Source organism: Ammospiza caudacuta, chromosome 3 (assembly GCF_027887145.1).
Source record: "Ammospiza caudacuta isolate bAmmCau1 chromosome 3, bAmmCau1.pri, whole genome shotgun sequence".
NCBI lineage: Eukaryota > Metazoa > Chordata > Aves > Passeriformes > Passerellidae > Ammospiza > Ammospiza caudacuta.
Genome location: NC_080595.1, coordinates 11,252,513 through 11,272,500, shown reverse-complemented (window position 1 = coordinate 11,272,500; position 19,988 = coordinate 11,252,513). Strand labels below are relative to the sequence as shown.

At 36.4% G+C, this 19,988-nt stretch overlaps 1 protein-coding gene across 8 annotated transcripts in view; it reads right to left on the bottom strand.

Annotated features, from left to right (window-relative positions):
* Positions 1–19,988, bottom strand: part of NRXN1 (neurexin 1) — a 676,210-nt gene that overhangs the window by 449,974 nt on the left and 206,248 nt on the right. For all 8 annotated transcript variants that reach the window (XM_058802359.1, XM_058802360.1, XM_058802364.1 and 5 more), the window contains exon 3: positions 1–279. This exon is cut by the window's left edge and continues 23 nt beyond it. In XM_058802359.1, coding sequence (XP_058658342.1) covers positions 1–279 — 279 coding nt within the window. The remainder of the gene's footprint in view (positions 280–19,988) is intronic.

Genomic DNA, 19,988 nt, shown 5'->3' with positions numbered 1-19,988 from the left:
TCACATCATGCCAGGCATTGTCATTAAATTTCCCATTCACGGGTTCCACCAGCGCTTCAAAGGCCCCTGAGCCCAAATTAATGACCAAGGAGACAGCTCCATTTTTCAGTGCAAGATTGACATAATCGGCCGATTTTCCTGTGTGAAGCATCAGTCCGTTCCTCTGCAGCGTTTTAAAGGACAGAGTTATTTCATCACTGCTGCTCTGTATGGGGTTCTGAGATAAATCATAGCAGAAGTACTCTGATCCCTTGAATGTCGCAATATATTCTTCTTTTCCTGGCAAACAAAAGGAGAGAAACAAACAAATAAATCACTGGCACTTAATTAAAGGCAGCTTGCAGGAATTATTTTCATTGCTAATTTAACAGTATTAGTGCAAGCACTGTATCAAAAAATAAATCATTTAAAACACTTAAAATCCATGAAGGAAGAAGATAAATGAGATTTGCCGTGAACATATTTTTAAACTATTTTCTAACTGAATTTTCATGTATATGATTAATCTTGGAAAATAAACTGCACCAACAATTGTATTAATGCTATTTAAGCAATCTGATATGAATCACACCTAAATATATAACATTCAGGTGTTCAGACCAAAGCATTATTCCAATCAAAACAGATATTTTCCTTCCCAGCTTTCACTAAAATTATGACAGCTCAAAAAGAATCAGTAACCTAGATACTTCCTGTAGCTGTGCCTAAGGTCTTGAATCAACTAAAGCTACAAAGCATTCATTTAGGAATCTGCCTTAAAGGTTTATATAGTACTGCGCCAGACAGCAAGTTAAAATGAATCAGTAAATTAACAGTTTTTTTGTTTTTGTTTTTGTTTTTTTTTTTTCTGGGATGTACTTTTACTATCTAGTAGGTACCATACAGGTTATTTTTCTCAGTTTATCCTGAAGGTGAAACAAATAGCTGAGCTTTCAATCTCAGAAAAGTATGACATATATGGAGATTACATTTCTCCTAAAATCTTATACACTAATGCATACACAGACCTTATACTAGAGGTGTAAGGAGTTTAAAGCTATGAAAAAGGCCAAGATTATCTGTTTAGAGGTATATGAAGTTAGAGCTATAAAAAGGCAATTTTTTTCTGTTTTGTTGATAATAAATTAGTAAAATGCCAATGAAAACCTGTAGGTTTTATGAAGTATAAGAATGAAGGTGTGAAAACCTAAGGATATCAAATTTCATCCTTCTTGGGAATAAACATTTCCAGGACAGAGCTGCACACAAGTGTGATACCATCACAACAAGCCCAAAGCAGATGCATAAATATATGGATTTATATATCTATTTATATATCAAAAAACAGGTGTGAGGACACAGGTTTTTTGAGAGGTCCTTGGGTGTACTTGTGTTCTGTTGGAGCCTATACACTAACTTTGATCTTGGATGTTCAAAATTCTTCTCCCTAGAGAACAGAGTAAGTTCAGAGACTACTGCAAAGTACATCAGATAAGGCCCACACAATGATTGCCTTTTGCTTTTACTTTGCTTTGCAATAAGAACACTGGAAGTTATTAGAGTTATTAGTCTATTTACTTGAAGGGCTTTCTCTCAGATTTGATGAAGGATTCCTGGTGGGTTTTTGTTTGGGTTTTTTGGTTGGTTGTTTTGTGTTTTTTTTTTTTTTTTCCTGGGAGTTTGTGGGGGTTTTTTTTTTGGCATTAGCTAAATCATACTAGAACACAATTCAAGAAACCCAAAACTACTGTATCAATTATGCTCCCTTTACAGCCCAAAGCAAGATTCAGCTGTATAGCAACACATACTGGACCCTTACACATTTCAGTAGTGAACACTTTGCCTCATGCTGCATAAAGGATTCACAAACAATGCATTTTCTGGAGTTTCAATGCACTCAAAGCAGCAGCCTGCATCTCATCTAATGAATATTTAATAAAAGCATAAAACGCTCAAGCACAAATTTATTTGCTATGGGTGCTTGCTCCACTGGCATATTAAAGCAGCATGAATACCTACAATGGAAAGATGATAAAACAGATGCAGCAACCTGGTATTTGTGATTTTGTCCCAGGTATTTAATGACTTTACCACAAAAAATAATGAAAGACATAAATGAATCGACAAACAAAATATTTATGTACACACATTATGCACTGCAAACTACTTCTGAGCATTCAGACATGAAAATGTATGGAACTTAAGTACATGCCAGGCCCTTTTGAAATAAATTATTCCTAAACAAGGACTTTAAAAAGCAGGCAGTTAATTCAAATTAAACTTGAGTAATTCCTCAAGCAATACCCCTGCAGAATTCACTGTTAATTTTTGAATCCTCTCTCATTCCTTTTAGCTTCAAAATATAGTCCATGACACTCAATATCATGAAATTTAAAATTTTGAGCAAATTACTTTTATTTGCATCATTTAATTACATAATTATTTGATTTATGTCAAACTAGCACTCACTTGTTTAAAAACCAAATTTCACTTGAAAACAACAAAAAAAATAAAACTAAGCATAGCATTTTACTTCAGAGGAAACATTTTGGTGAAAAAACATGAACGCTGTGGATAAAGGCACAAACTGGATGCTTTTTCTACCAAACTATCTTTTCTGCTCATCTGACAAACCAAAATTACCCATTATTTGCTATTTTTATGCTGCTTCCATGGCATGAATTCAATCATCTTCTATGTCAATATTCTAGTTTGGCCAAACTGCAAATATTACATAATTATTTGTAGCAGGGGTGAGAATACCAATAGAATACCTGCACATTTCTGCAGTCTGCAGAGTAATTAATTCCTCACAAAAAATTAAGCTTCCCTCTTATGATCACTTGGATGAAACCTCAGGCATATTTGCTCTCAACCTAGCACAGATATTTAGGAAGTGATTGGCCACTGCAACTCCAAACCTGCCTTGCCATGCCCAGACCCAAAATGGGAAGACAGGAGGTAAAACACCCACAGGTTAGCAAAGATTCAGGAATACCAAGAGGAAACCAGGTTACAAATATTTTTCTTAGTGCTTTGTCACCGAAAACCAGGCTTGTTAGCACGCTGAGTGTATAGTTTTCTGTGTTGCTGTTCTGGTGGCCTGGAAAGGCCCAGGGATGGCCTTGAAGAGCCGATGCCTCAAAGGACGAGGAGAGACTTCTGATCTTGTCTCGGTCTTGGTGTTTATTAATTGTTTATCTAAAAGATTTTCTTTCAGCCCGACAGAGGTCTGCACAGCAAGTCAGCCATGGGCACACTGCAAGCCCCCGGGCGGTCACTTATCTTTATACCCGAAGTTACGTGTACAATATTTATCATTTTTCCCCAATACTTTCTACTCTTATTAACCTGTGCACTTCTAGTAATAACCAATCCCAAAGTGCCACCACCACCACAGAAGATGGAGGCCAAGAAGAAGAAGAAGGACAGGACACGCCCCAATTCCTCCATCTTACTTCTTTAGACCCCCCTGTACCAAAATCCTAAACCCTGTGTTTTACACTTTAACTAACTTACCCCTTCACCATTCACCCAGTGGAATCCTCCCAGTCCTCATACAGGTCTCATCTCCTGTGTAGGATCAAAATCCTGCCACCAGACACTTCTGGCAACATTCCAGGATTCCCGAGCCCCCCAAGGGTGGTCTCGGCCTCTCTGCACCTCCATCCTGAGGTGCTGAGATCCCACAGCTGAGCAGAAGGCATATAAGTCAAAATGTTTCATCACAGGACAGGAAAGCCACTAAACAATATTGGTAATCAACACTGTATCCACTACTTAATATCAAAAAAGATGTGCTATTTTACTCTTGATAGGAATGTATGTATTTAGAATGGACATTAAAAAATATCCATAAAACATTCAAATGTTTTATATTAAAAAAAGCCCACTCAATCTGTTGCTACATTTCATACTACAAATTTTGTTGATCCTTTAAGCAAATTAAGAGCAGGCTTCATTAAAAACCAGTTGTGTAAACTGCTGGCTGTTTGTTTATTTTTTCAAATTATCACTTAATGACACTTAGAGAAACCATTAAAAATGCATAGCAGTCATTCTAGCCAGTATGAAGTGTCACACTTCATTTAATGATTAAAATGTAATTACCTGCATAGAAAAGCACAAGATAATATGAACACCATAAAGGAGTTTAACATGGTTTTATTCTGAATTTTGAGTACTGTAAAATTTAGTGTATTATGGCAGTGAAAGTCCAGAATTACAGGAGATGTGCAAATACAGAATGGCACAATTTGTTTGTGTCACAGAAAGGATTCAAACAAGAGAAGCACGCTATTAAAGCACCTGTTGCTGCAGGAAGGGTTTGTTTCTTTGACCCTCTGAAGTCCACAACAGTTTTATTATTCAAATCTTTGGAAGTCCATTGAATTCTAAGTCTGATAAAAAACATGGAAGCAATACTTCCATGAGCCTGGGCAGATTTTACAGTCCTGCCTAAGCACTATGCTAAGCTTTATAGCACATTCACCCATCCCACTTGCAGTATTACATCATAAACTAGGTCTGGCTGCATCAATAACAACTTCATCATGTGCCCATGCCTGATTTAAATCACATAGATAGGACTAGATGCTTTGATCTCATTAGGCAGTAACAGTAATGGAACCATAGACAAGAGAAGTAAAATTGCAGCAAGAGTAAATCAAATCTGTTTATTCACAGCTGCAATGTTCCTTTGCATAAGAAGAACCCAAAAGTTTATCACCTAAACCCTAACAGCCTATGTGACAACACCTATGTTGTCACATGGGTTGTTGGGGTTTAGGTAATAAACTTTTGTGTATTTATTACACAACAAAACCTGGTAGAGTGCTGTCAATTTATCTGTCTGCCAAAATAATTACTGTGAAAGACAAAATAAGCTGACACTACAGATACTCTACTTCTAAGAACCGAGTTACTTCTCTAAAATCTTCAAAACATTAAATGTGTTCTGAATAAATAAATTATGCCAAACCAGAGTCTAGTATGTTCCCAGATGTACTGTTCAGTGTTCCATTTCACAATTTCAAATTCAAACATTTATCTGCTACACCATCAACTTAAGCTTATAAAGTCTTTCTGAAAAAGTAGTGCAACTTTGGAAAACTACACTAAAACAGCAAGTAGACAAAACCATTAACAAGAATGACTGATACAATAAAAACAGACAGCCTGAACTGCTACTTCTGTGCAAACTTTTCAGTAATAGCAGACTAATGGCTTGCTATTCCATACAAAAGGAATATTCTCCACCTGAGGTGTGCACTGTTGAACCTGGAAGGGTCTCAGGATGCATCATGCACCAGGTTTCTCAGCACACTGCTCTTTTAGGAAGCCAGCCTTTACCCATCCAGTAATAAAACACTCACTAGATCTGAAGATGAAAAATTACAAAGACTATAAAGTAGTTATCTAAATGTTATACTGTATTTGACTGACTTTTTCCCCAAACACATAATAAAGGATGACCAGGTTGCATCTAGAAATAAAACACAGGCACTCAAAGAGGGAACCAAAATAATTCGGTCTAATTAAAAAGATTAAGACTTAATTCCAACAAAAATTATGGAATTGTGATAAAGTCTAAAAAATTCATTCTGAGAGAATGCAAAGGGTCTGCTTTATCAGTTAGGTTGAGTTAATTTTTACAAGTACTGCTGTTGTTCTGCACTAGCAGTTTTCTGTTACTATCTATTGTAAATAACTTTTTTTCACGAAATAATCTTCCATGCTTTCTTTCATTTCTCACAATCTTTTTCTTTTCCTTTCCAGAAACTATACTCCTTGCCCTCTAAACTAGTCTCCACAGAAGATTCCAAAAAAGCAATTTGGAGGAAAAAAAAAATCAGATTCATGATTCCAAATCCACAGCTGGGAAATATCTACATGTTTATTTCCTATTTTTACTGCTCCCTTCCCTCTCCAGTAAGTACCGATTTCTGTGTCCCTTCCCCTTGTGAGGGAATAATTTCATTATGAGGTAGTCATGACCAGCCTAACATGAAAACAAAACTGGAGAAGTTGTTTAAGACCATAAGCAATTTATTCTGAAGGACTGAGGAATTACTTCTCACGGGCTCCTTATTATTGCTTCAAATTATCCTTAAAAAAAAAAAAAAAAAAAGAAAAAACAGGGCTGTAGCAATGTCTATTCATTGCACAGATTCAGGGATCTGGTGAACCAATCCAAGTCTTTCTGTGGCAGAAAATGTTCCACTCAAAACCATGACAAGGTACAACTTCGTTTAGTTGTTATAACCAAGCGCTTTGGACTGCCATAATCCCTGTTCCTGGAATGTACTATCAGAACATGGTTTATCTCAAATAACACACCGCACCTGTGATCCTGGGCACCAAAGCCTGCACTGCTGGTGTCCAACATAAAACCAGCGTCCATTGCAGTAAAATGAGGTGCACAGAAAAATTCTACCTGCTGAGAAAAATTTAACAGAACCTAACTGATATTTAACTGATACAAAGTCAGGTATCCTATCATGCAAAGAAACTTGAGAAAGTTTTCCAGCTCCTGCTTTGTTTCACACACAATCATTAAATCAGTGGCCAGTCACAAGAAGCATGAACCTCTGATCCCTTCCCACCATCTCAGATTAGAATAAAATTATGACAGTAGCTACTCATGATAAATGACTTGCAGGGAGCACTAGATAAGTGATAAATTACTCCATTTTGCTAAACAGCCATTTAAATTCATAACTAAAATGGCTGCACCATGCAATTTCCTCACTAATTTTCATGTCCTTTTACTTAATCACAGAGAGTAGGCACTTCAAAAGCACATTTGTAATTGGGGAGGGAGAGGAGAGCAAGCAGGAGTTTTTAGGAATGGTGCCATCTTAGTGTACATTAAATACTTAATTGCTAGAAGGTGAAAATAAGAGAACCTTTTTCTAATTAGCAATTGCATCATTAATAAGCAGATTACAGTATCCTGCGCTTAATATTGCAGTGATAATGCATCAAAAAATTACTCAAAACCCCAAAGTTTGAAATTGTGACTTTAAAGGCATTCTTGCTAAATTAAGAAAAATCTACAATATTTCAAATATTCTCACATCAGTTCTACATTCACAAGAGAAACTACTATTACTCAACCTTATTGTTGGCTTAAAACTCATTTCTGAATTTTGGTAAGAGGTTGGGAAACCAGAGCAGAAATATACCAACAAATAAATAGAGGCCCCAGTTTCTGCAGCACGTTTAAAACCATGCTGGACATATTTAGGCAACTTTCCAAAGGCCTTTTCCAGACCTCAGGGTTCTTACTGATGTTAGACCTGAACTGCAAAATGCAGATTTCTAGCTTTCAACCAGAATCACAGATTTTCAGCATCAGATTGTTTACAGAACTGATAGAAAAACTGACATTATGATTTACAAAACAGTGGTTTTAATTTTACTCCTCATAAGTATATAAATTATGTGAATGCAAGTTTAAAATTAATATGCTTTGAGCAAAAGACTGAGCAAAAAACAAATGCAGAAATTCTTGCAAAATTGAAAGCAGTTTCTATCCTAGAAAAAAACATTTTCTATAGTGTTTCTTGGATGAAGCAGTAGCACCTTACTCCTTGCTGAGCATTCTCCAAATGAGTCGCATTTGTTTTTCATTGTCCTAAGTAAAAATGTGGAATAGGAGAAGAACAAAAAATTCTTTTTACTTTGTTGGAGTTATATTTAAACACACATTTTAAATGAGAGAACAAGGAAGAAAATAGTCCCCAACACATTTTATGTGTAGAAAGAGTTAATGAGTTAAATGATCTGATAAGGAACAGTTTCAAAGCTAATAAGAAACTTCTGAGACATCAGCTGAATACCTCTCTTATGGCACCACACAGCACTAGAGGATTAGTGCAGCATGTCCTGGGGTTTAGAGGCAATAAAAAACAACAAGCAATTTTCTAGTCCTAATTAACTCCTGTTAAAAGCAGCCCTTTGTAGCAATGAGCTTTCCAGAGATGCAGGGGGAATGCCACTGCAATGGTATTATGTACATGATGAGCCACTGCCATAAAACCAGTTTTGCTCTTGTCTCAGAGGGGTGCTACAGGAATATGCAGCATTTGACACAGTAAAAAGAGATCCAGCATGGTTTTGAAAAAGGTAAAACAAAACACCTTCCAGAGGGGACTGACAAAACCATCACTTTTTTTTAATCTGTCTCTGCCTAAGATTGTATCACTGAAGGAATATCTACATAAAAACATTTGGGAAAAGTCAGTTGGATCTCTATGTGAGCCTTCAAAACATGTTTGGGAGAAGCTATTTATAACTCTTGGTCTTCCTATAAACATGGAAATTCAATATGAAAACAGTTATTTTATTACATCTTCCAGCCCATTGAGGATAGTCTCATTTAAGAAAGATTTTTCACATATAAAACAGAAAAATCTTTCCAAGTTACTGAGCACAAGAAGAATATGTTCTATGAAAGGATCCTATAGCAACAAAAGGGATCTGAGAAGCTGAAGAAATCTGCTGTTCAAAATATCAAGCAGAGAGATGTGCTAATGGCCTGTTGCTACACTGGAAATATTTGATCTAAACAAGCCATCTAATATCTCTTTGCAACCCTGCCTCTTCAAAGGAAGTGAAAGGAATTACTATGTCAGCTACAAAGAGTAAAAGAACTCTTTTTTATTGATTAGTTCTGGATAGAGAAGAAGCTCAAAACTTTTCAAAGACAGGCAGAACATTAGTTAAAAATTGTCTTTGAGCTTCATTATCTCAAAAATTGTCAGATGGAAAAAAATTGAGCCAAAACGATATTTTTTAACTTAAGGCTGCCTATGAGAAGTAGTATCCGGAAAAATATGTGTTCTTGCGATACATTTGATATTTGTTTTGGCACTCCAGAATTACCTTCAGCCACCGTCTGTACATAGGTCAGGTGTTCAAATGAGATATGGGATCAAAAATGTCATTATTCAAAACTGAAGTAAGAGTTATAAGAAATTCAATATAGTGGTTTTAGAAACAGTTTTTTCTTCCAAATGACAAAGGTAGAATTTTCATTTAGTGAGCAAAATAATAGTACCAATTTCAATTGGTTTCAGTAAATGGTGTTGAACTCTAATGTCTGATAAATCTCATTAAAAATTCAGATAACCTTCCTCCAAATTGATGATATTTTACCTTTATGAATGTAACTGACGGAAAAAGCACTAAGGACTACAAACATGTAATAGATCAGCACAGCACAGACCTTTAGGGGATTGGGTTAGGAACAGAAAACATTCTGCTCCGGAAAGAAGAACCAACTATGTGTCCATAGTTAAAAAAATAAATGTTTTTTTTTTTTTAAATGGAGGCAAATTGAAAAAAAAAAAATTAGTAACTGTTTGTTAGAAGCAGGCATTCTGGTCAAGGTCATGGCAATAAAAGCAGCTGAACTGTCTGTACTTTCCAGAGGAAAACACCCACAGGTATTTACACAGAACTGCCACCACCTGCATATGTATGGGAAGAAATATTCAAGGGCAAATCCAGAATCAGTAAATGACTATTTAAAAATTCAGATGAAACACTCAAAAGGACTCCCCATCACACAGAAAACCTTGATGGCTGAGATAGTGCTGTTACCATCTCCTGAGGCTGTGACATATCTTCCGAGAAATGTTTTGACCTATTACTTTCAGGTCCTTTCTTTTTGTTTCAATGCTGCCCTTCACTCTCTTCTTCTCTCTATCTTAGGTTTTTCTCCTTCAGAGACCTTTCTTATTGCACTACAATTCCTGCTGAGAAGCAAAGATTGGCTAAGCTGTATGCTGGCCAGTGCTCTCACTAATCAGCAGTCACTGGAAATCCCCAATCACATCTGAAGATCAGAATAAACCTAAATAATAAAAAATCCCCCTATTTGTATTTTGTGTGCAGAATATATAAAAGTAGGGTGTTAAGGATGAGGGAAAAGGCAAACTGAATTAAAACTAATTTAAGAAATTTTCTTATGGAAAAGACAGTAAAGATTCATTAAATCTACCAAAGTATGACACATTATATTCTACACCAATGTATTGCAACTATTTTTTTGCATTTCTGGCATTATTGTTGGTTCTTCAATTAATACTCTCTTTACAAGACAATAAAAAAAGAGCAAAACTACCATTATTTTTGTAGTGGTTTGACAGGATATAACTATTTTATACCCCCTTCCATGCCAAATCAAAACTTCGGCTGTAGTATTTCAGAGCATGGGAGATGTTGAGGAAAAAGCCCTGTCCACATAAGCAAGAGCCTATTACTGAATATAACACCAGGGGTTTGTGTAAATAACAACCAGAAAGATTCAGATGATAATTTCACGTGGCAATCTCAAAATCTGATTTATATGACTGCAAAGACAATATGTAAGGTTTTTTTTGCTAATAATCACAGATAGCTACCAAAGCAACTTACATCAAGTTTTAAAGGACTAGTAGGACATAACAAAGAGTTTTGAGAAAAAAGTGTTGCTGAAATAAGTCATTGCCACCACAAAGCCACTTCATGAAACAAACCCACTTATGCACATTCCAATTCTCTAGTGTGGAAAAGCTTAAACACATAGCAAGACATGAATGAAATATTAAAGCTCTGAAATCCATTCCCCCATAACTTTTCCCCTGATTCTGTAAAGCTTACCCCCATAACAGGATAAAGGAGGATACAATTCAAAGCAATTTGATGGATACCTTTGAGTGTTTTAAGTAACAGCTGCTAGTTTTCAAATAAGAGAATTCTTGCTATCACTTCACAGCATAGGTCAAGCTGGAAGGGACCACAGAGGGACATTTTGTCTGCTCTCCCTGCACAGGCAAGGTCACCCTACAGCACAAGGCACAAGATTGTGTCCAGATGGTTCTGGAATCTCTCCAGCAAGGGAGATCCCACACCTTCTCTGAGCAATCCGTCCCAGCTCAGGTTTACCTGCACAGGTAAGTTCTTCCTCGTGTTCAGGTGGAACCTCTTGTGCATCAGTTAATGCCCATTGCCTCTTGTCCTATTGAGTAGAGCCTGGTCCATCCTCTGAGACTCTGAGGTTCCCTCTCAGTCCTCTCTCCATGGGGCTGAACAGCCCCAGCTCCCCCAGCCTTTCCTCATAAGAGAGGTTCTCCAGACCCTTGACCTCCTTAGTAGCCCTCCACTGGACCTGCTCCACATCTCTCTCATCCTGAGGATCCCACAACTGAGCAGAGGGCCAGGATCTCCTCCCTGACCTGCTGGCACTGCAGTTCCTAATGCAGCCCAGGACACCTTTGGCCTTCTTGGCCACAAGGACACGCTGCTGGCTCAGGGACAGGTTGTTGTCCACCAGGAACCCCAGGTCCTTCACCACAGCATTTCTTATTCTTCCTTTCAAGAAATACCAGGGCTTGGCTCCTGGCTCTCTAACATTCACTCTTAAACAGAGTTTAATAATGTTCTAACATACTTCCAGTAAGCTACAACAGAATAAGGCTTTCCATATCGACTCTTAATACCAGTTTTTGTTTTCAATGAGACTTTCAAAAATTGATAAGCAGGTTTTAAGTCAGACTGTAGCTTTCAAACTATATGTGCACTGATTCCTTCTCAGCTACAAGTATATAAAAAGAGCTATCTCTAGATTTATATTTAAAGGACCATTTTAGGCATGTATTCAAAAAAATATAAGATTCCTAACTCTCTCCAAGTCTTATTATCAAATCTGTGAAAATCCAAGAAAACTTCTGAAAGTAGAAAAATAATCTGTATTATATATGCTTTACATTTAGTTTTTTTTGAAGACTCCATTTTCTTTCTCCATTAATTCAGTATTACCTCATTTTTTCAGAAGTCATAAGTCTTTGAAACTACTTGATAAGGAGGCCTCCCTGCTGAGATTACCAATAGTCTTTTTATAGAAGCCTGCAGGAACACTGTAAAAGCAAAAAAAAGATTAGCAGAGTATAAAAATAATTGGACTCTAGTGCTGTATTGATATTTTAGAGGAAAGATTTGCTGTCATGACTGGGCCAAGATATCTGCTGGTAAATTCAACTGAAGACGGCACATTTGCACCACTGGTACTTTATGCTGGTTTTTTATGCAATAAATATGCCTAACAAGGTGAGATACTTAGAGTGTCATAGATAATGTAACATATTTGCATCATTGCATGGATCTAACATAAAACTTAATTCATTTCTCAGGTAATGGAAGGGGTAGAAAAACAGATGGAGATAGAAAGAGTGACAGTGTCAGAGATACTGTCTCATTTTAGAAACATTAGATATTAAGAAGTAATTTCACCCCTCCAGGAACTTGTCTAAAATAACTGCTTAAAATAGTTCAATATTTATTATTACTGCATAGGAGCTTAGAATTATTTACAGCCTTCTGCCCTACAGATATGAAATAGAAACAAATCTGTAATCATCCAAATAACACTTACAGAACAAAACAAAACTGAAAAAATAATTTAGCATATCTTACAAAGGATAATCAAAAGAGAAAAGTTGTGACACACTACTGACAAGCACATTACATAAATTTCAGGTTTGGGTACTCTTCCTTTTTCAAGAATCTAATCTGCATTCAGGGTCTGAAGTTTCTTTACAATTCAAGGCACTAAGATTGTGCTGCTGGTACTCCACTAAGCGATCCACTGGAGAGGGCAGGGAAAAAAGCAATGGAGCCTGTATCCCTCACCAAATGTTTCAGCAACTGACATCTATTTTCTTCAAACTTCCATCTCCTAACCAATGTGGAAAAAATGCAATACTGTGTCAACAACAGCAGGAACCACAGGCTGGTTCCTCCTGAACAGGTTGAGCATGACCCACTCTAAAGCACACAGGAACAAGGAGCAAGGACTACAACCAGACTGACTATTCACACACAAATACTGAGGCATAGAAGAAATTCTATGGAAACTTACAATGTAATAAACCTCTTCTCTCAAAAAAAAAAAAAACCAAAATCCACAACAAACCACAAAAACCAAAACAATAACAAAAAATCCCTCTACAAAATAGAGTAAGTGAAAGCTTGCTTCAAATCATAACTTGAACACAGATGCTCTCACCAGCAGCCTGAATTTTTTCTCTCCCACCTGTGCCTCACAGGTCTCCTGTAATTACCCATCAGCTGTTTGGATGCACAGCCCCAGAGGCTGGTGGGGCTTTGCATTTATTACATTAGGAAAATGCCCTTGTGCAGTTGCCAGAGTGACAGGATCAATGCTTGCACTCTGAGTTACACAGGCTATTAATTCAACCTTCTTCTACAACCCTACTGTTTTCTTTGCATTGCTGAACATAGTTTTGTTTTTCTAAAGTCCCTCCTCATTTTACAGCACCCTGAGAAAATAAGTAAAGCCCTTTATGCACAATGCACAAGACATTTGATTCTGAACACAAGCCATTACACTTCTAAAACTATTTGATTACTACTCTGGATACTTTCAATTAATTGAAATTGAAGAGTTCTTGACAAAACACACTAGCATTCATCACAGAAACACCAGGTCAGTTATTATGTTCACAAAATAATTTAAACCTTTCTGAACTTTCAGGAAAGGGAATTACTGCCTCTGTGAAGAAATCATTCTGTAATTATATCTATTTCTCCCCAAGGCTCCTACACCTTATGGACTTCCCAAGGGTTTGGATTCAAAACTAATAGGAAGCTGTGTTTAAAGTACTTTAGAATCCTGTCCATCAGTTTCATTTCTGAGGCAACATCATATCACAGTACTCAGATGAAATGGTACAGATATAAATGGTTTAAAATTAAAGGTAAATGTGAATCATTAAGAATTTTTCTTAATTGTCATTAAATTAGAAATTTGCAGACTAGCAGTCCATTCATTCTTAATTCACTTCTACCTGAGTTCATTTTCATTGGATTCCTAAACTGAAATTTAGAGGTAAAACACAATTTAACTGGAGGATAATTTGATTATTTTATTATTCAAGGATTATTTGTTTGTACTTTTGTCTGGGGCTATGGAGACAATATGCACGCTGAAGCATTTCCATCTCATCAGCAAAAGCAGGCAGCATTCATCAGTCTGTTAGCCATGAAATTAGGAATGTTTGGTGTATCCAAGGGCAGCTCCTGCAGCTCTTGTTTTTTCCCTACTCCCCCAATATTAAGTTAATAACCAACTTGCCATGCTGCCATACAAGAAACACAGACTAATTTAAGCAGCTTCAGGCTCCCCATTTTTATTTTCTATCCTCATCTTCCAAGTTTTTGTGTAAGCACAAAGAAAAGCTGAGCAGCAGCCTGCCTTGGTTCCTCAGAATAAAAAAAACACCAACCGAACTTTTCTTCATCCATCCTGTTGTGGGTCTTTTGTCAACTGAATGCCTAGCAAAGGAAATTAGTCATTAAATTACTAAATCCATTTCCCCCTATATTAGCAAAGAGCTGCTTCAGAATAAAGGGAAAATGCAGCTAAAGATTCTATCACAACTCAGGAATTTACCATGGAGTTCCAATTTGGTTTCAAAACAAGCTGCATCTTGACCCATTTCTGGTGGTGCAATAATCAGCATCCAGATATTTCTCCCTGGCTAGTGAGTAGTGTCAGAACAAGACAACTTCTAATATTCCTTAGCTTCTCTCAAGACTCATAAAATGACATTAAATCTTCCTCTCAATGCCATCCATTTTTCAAGCCTAGAATTATGTTTGGAAAAGCACGTTTTCCTTCTCTTTAACACTCAGTTTGTAGAGTAACTTTCAGATGATCTACAACATCCTGTGCTTACTCACTGCAGCCCAGCAGTTGTTTTTTCCTACAGGCACAGCTGACCACAGACAATGATCTATGAACCAAGCAAACCCCAAAGCCTCAAGTGGGCAGATGCAGGATAATTCTGTGTGTTGGCTGCTATACACCCACAGCTTTCTGCCATTGATTGAGCTGTAACTTGTGTAGTGACCCAATTTTTGCTGTATCTTCTATTGTCAGAACAAAACCAATTATGAGCAGCTCCCAACAAAGTTAAATCTTTTTCACATTTTTCTTAAAACACCCTGCTCATTTCTGGTACACTTAAATTTAATTCAGTCTCTGAAGACCTCCCAATGCCCTGAATGTACACAGATGAAGGGAGAAAGATTAAACATTTTCTTACTGTGACCTACAACAATGTGCTGAAACTTTAATTATTATGTTAATTCAGGCATTGGGCCCAGTGGATTTATTATATCCCAGAAGCTAATGCAATCTACTCAGAAGTGAGATGTAGGCATTAGCTCCACCTAAGTATTTTGTGTACAAATATTTAGGCTGTGTAATAAAAACCTACACACTAAAACTAATTTTCAAATCTAATCCTAATTTTGGGGCTTTTTCCTCAAGTAGATGTCTAGCTCCTCAAAAAGTGTGGCTTCCTTGTAGCAACAACAGCTTGTGTCTCTGCCAAACATTATCAACCCCAAATTCAAGGCTTTTGAAGCAAGACTGATATTTATTAGATTAAAAAATTATTATTATACTTTTTTAGACTACCATAATAGGATAACATTGGGGGAAAAAAACCCCTGAATCAACAACTCTATCTACTGCAGGACAGGATGAGGTACATTCCACACTGTATTAAAAAAATAATACCCAATCCCAAAATAGTTCATTTGGAATAAAGATGGCTTCTATAAGACAACATCAATCACTGAAAATCAAGGTTTGACCTTCTCCCTAACAGACAACACATATGTTTCTGATCAGCTATCCCTCACATCAGTTTTACATCTTTCGCCAAGGAAAAACACCAACTGTTTTGTTTTTTCAATTATCCCCCATCTCAGCCAATATTTTCTCTTATTTTCCATTAGCAACATGATCGACAAAAAACAAAACTCATATTTTAAGCAGTTTTGAAGAGGAAAAGAAAGGTGGAGAAACTTGATGGGGTGGACCTGCCAGACATTGGTAAGACCACTGGAAGTTTGCTGACCACACAAACTCTTTTCAAGGAATGGAGCTGGAGGGAGCTCATAAAGTCTTATTTTTCCTTGGTTTGCTACATCAGAGTATTTTCTATTATAGTATCACAAAAGCACCTGTGTTGTAATTAGAAGCAATCTGGCTTTCATCAAGAGAATATTAAAAAAATGTTTAATATAATAAAGGCAAGCAGGAATTAATGAAAGCTTTCAGGCTTTATACTACCAAGGCAGGGATTTCATCCTGTGCTGGTTTCTGATTACACATTTTAATTGCTTACCAACATATTGCCTTGATAACCATCACAAAGATAATTCCAAATTTCCAGATGCAAATCTTTTTGTTCCAAATAGCAAAAAAAAAAGTTCAAAGGAATCGTCCTATCTATATTTTCTCAAATTAATGTAAATAAAGATGCTAGATGTTAAAGACCATGAATAGCTCAAGTATATCTTTGTATTATTTTCAAGCAATTTGCCCACAAGAATAGTTGTTTCCTACATTATGTTAAACATTTTCCCACAGCAAGATCCAACATTCGAGGGTTCCCTACACATTTCTACTCACATCTTACACTTACACTCATATCCTTCACTTGAAAATAAGAAGCTTAACAAAGCACAGCTCTAGTACAAACTTCATTATGTTTTGGGGATTTTTTCCTTTAAATTCTCCAAGATGTGAGCTGGCTCACACTACATAGATAACATTTGACCTTTAACCAATTATATAAATGTAATCTAATTCCCATTTGTAAATCCGTATACATACATAGTATTCCCTGGTTATGAACTTTAAGTTTCATTAATTTTTCATTAAATTAGTTCCTTCCTCTCCATTTCAGTAATTCTTTAGATACCTAAATAAAAAACAAACCACCAAAGTATTCTAAAAAAGACATTTTAAAATATACAAGCTCATTTGATAAACTATGTCCATCTTTTCTTCTTGCTCAAAAGCAAACACTACTTTTCTTGATAGAGAAAAAAGAATGTTTTTTTCCACAGCTAAAGAAAGTTCAAAGTTACCATGGTAACTGAACAAAAAGTCACTAAGGGCTTGGTACTAAAGGCCTTTATAGTATATAAAAAGTACATTCAGTTTGAGGTATTGGAAAATCTTTTATAGTTATTTTAAATACACAGAACAAGCAAACTCAGTGGTGATTATTATGAAGAAGTGTTAAAAGTCTTGGTTATTTTTGCAGTAAGGTGCACCACTGAAAGGCTTGTTAATTAAAGGTCAACAACTCTAAATTGCATAAGAGAACACTGAAAAACCTGTTCTTGCATGAACCTTGCTGTACTAAATTTTCTCAGCTAAGTATTTTGTTGTCAGACAAAAAGATAATTTAAGCAAAGTATTCATTATGCCTGAAATGAAGCAATTAATTTCTTACCTGAGTCTGACAACTTAATGCAGCGAAGTTAGCAAAAAAAAAACCAGCTAAGCCACGAGGTGTGTGAGAAAACACTGCCCTGCTTTCACATTGTTGAGCACACCCCTATATATATATATATATACACACACACAAAAGCCCTACATATTTCTAATTTTATCTTGTAAGGTGTGCTAGAGTTTTTGTACATTTCTATATTAAATATAACTGACATAAAATAATTAACTGGATAATATTATGCTCATAGTTTTCAAAAATCAGGTTCCAAACTTCCACTGGCCTTCCTAGAAATAGGGATTCCATCCTTTACATGGAGTTGAGGAATTCAGCATACTGAACTAAGTTCTTAACCATTCCCCATTGCTGATAAATTGTGTTATTCTACTCTGTTCAGGGCAGTTGTTGATTAATTGAGTACCTTGAAAGGAAGACAGGCTGAAATTTGGTCAGGCACTTAAATTTACTGAGATTTACCCAGACCATCAACCAGCAAAGAAGGCATGAACAATTTTATTCTGCCCTTTTCTACACATGCTTTGATTCTTGTGTCTTTCTACTAGTTGTATAAATAGTTCTTATTCATTTTCTGAGGTCTCACTACAGGATGCCAAAGCCTGTAAAGTCATTCTGGAAATTTCAATTATAAACAAGTAATTGGCTGAGAGAACAAAACCCCACACTGATATGCTTGCCACTGATTTCTTCAAAAAAGTAAAATAATCACATGTTTTTATTCTACATCCTATCAATCACTGCACTTCACATAAGACCTTGTAAATTTACACCTTGTGTTAGGGTGGACCCTAGAGCACTTCACTAATTAATTTAGGGCTGTATTTTAAGAGACATCTAGTATATTGTCACAAGCCTTTTTATTGAAGTTGCCCAGAGATGAAAGGATGTTTGGGTCAGCCTACACTTTTTAAAATCCATGGTATTTTTGATCCTAGTTTCAAGAGGGTTCAGACTTATACAGCAGTAGTGCCCAATGTTTGCAGAATAGATTTATTACACCTAAATAAAACTTCTGAAGTCTGCAGTTACTCACTCTGTGGCATGTTTTAAGTGTGCACATCAATGTAGACCTTAATTCAGAATATTAGTGTGCATTTATTTTCCTGTTGAGCAGCAAGATGTGAAATACCAACTGTAAGAGCACTGCAGTCATATGAGTTGCAGCAAAACCTTGCACAATTTGAAGATTCAAGGTTGAAAACGTATTCTCTCTATTGCCTAGAACAGTACTTTTCTTACAATTCAGGAATCCTGTTAATTTAACTAGCATGTAATGACGAAGCCAGCTGTTCTGGGCTGTGTCATAAAAGGTGTGGCCAGCAGGTTGAGGGAGGTGTTTCTGTCCTTCTGCCCCTCTACTGGGGGAGGAGATGACTCCATGTGGAGTGATCCAGGCCAGCTCCGGGGCCTCACACAAAGATGACCACAGGGAGACCTTATAGGACCTTACAGTACCTCAAGAGGGCTTAATGAAAAAAACAAAACAAAACAAACCAACCAAAAAAACCATAAAAACAAAACAAAAAAAAAAAAAAAAAAAACCAAAAAACAAAAAAAAAAACCAAGAGGAAGAGCGGCGTTTTACACAAGCAGATAGCGCTAGGACAAGGAGAATGTGTTTAAACTAAAGAAAATTATATTTAGATTAGATGTTAGAAAGAATTCTTTACTTAGTGAGACACCATCACAGGCTGCCCAGAGAAATTGTGGATGTCCCATTCCCTGAAAGTGTTTCTGGCCAACCTGGATGAGGCTTCGAGCAACCTGGGCTAGTGGGTGGCATCCCAGCCCATGACAGTGGGGTTAGAACTAGACAATTTTTAAAGTCCCTTCCAACCTAAACCATTCAATGATTCTAGGTTTTGGTAATTTATCAATCCTGAAATAGTTAACCTCTGGGGATTTTAGTGTTTTGTTTTTTTTATACTATACCTAGTTATTACCAGAGCACATGGGAACATACTGAGGGGCCAATTTGTGTGCCACAGCACATCTTGTGGTTCTATTTATTTAATAATCCAGACTTAGGACCCATCTGGACTACATGGAGCTCCATGTTAAAGCCCATGTCCTCAGTTTTATTTCTTTCTTACATGTTGTGAGGAAGGAGATGGCACATGTCTACTTCTCACTGAGCATAGAGTTAAAATAGGACTGAACCACCCATCTAAACCCAGTCACTGACAATTATTTCCAGTTCTCAATATTTAGATGTCAAGAACAGAGCTTTTTTTTACAATATTAGCCAAATGAAAACAATATTTTCTAATAATTTTCTACTGTCTTCCCTCAAAAAGATCCTGAGATATCCCACATGTAGCAAAGGCACTAAACTTAAGAACTGAATTCAAACCCTGTAATTTATTCTCAGCACTTTGCATTTCACTTAGATTTGAAAATGACAAGCTGTTGGTCCAATTTTTGTCAACATGTTTTTAATTAGTTCTGAATTTATGACAAATAAAGCTCACTGTTGCTTTTAAAATGAAGTTACTGAATTTGCCTTAATTTGTTTTCATTGCTCAGCAATGTGTGCATTTTAATTCAACATGGAAATATTCCATCCTCCCTGTTTTCTGTAGGGAAGACACTACAGTCAACACGATCGTCTTTTTTTTTTCCCCATGAAAATTATTGACTAGAAAATAAACTGAAAACATCTTTTGG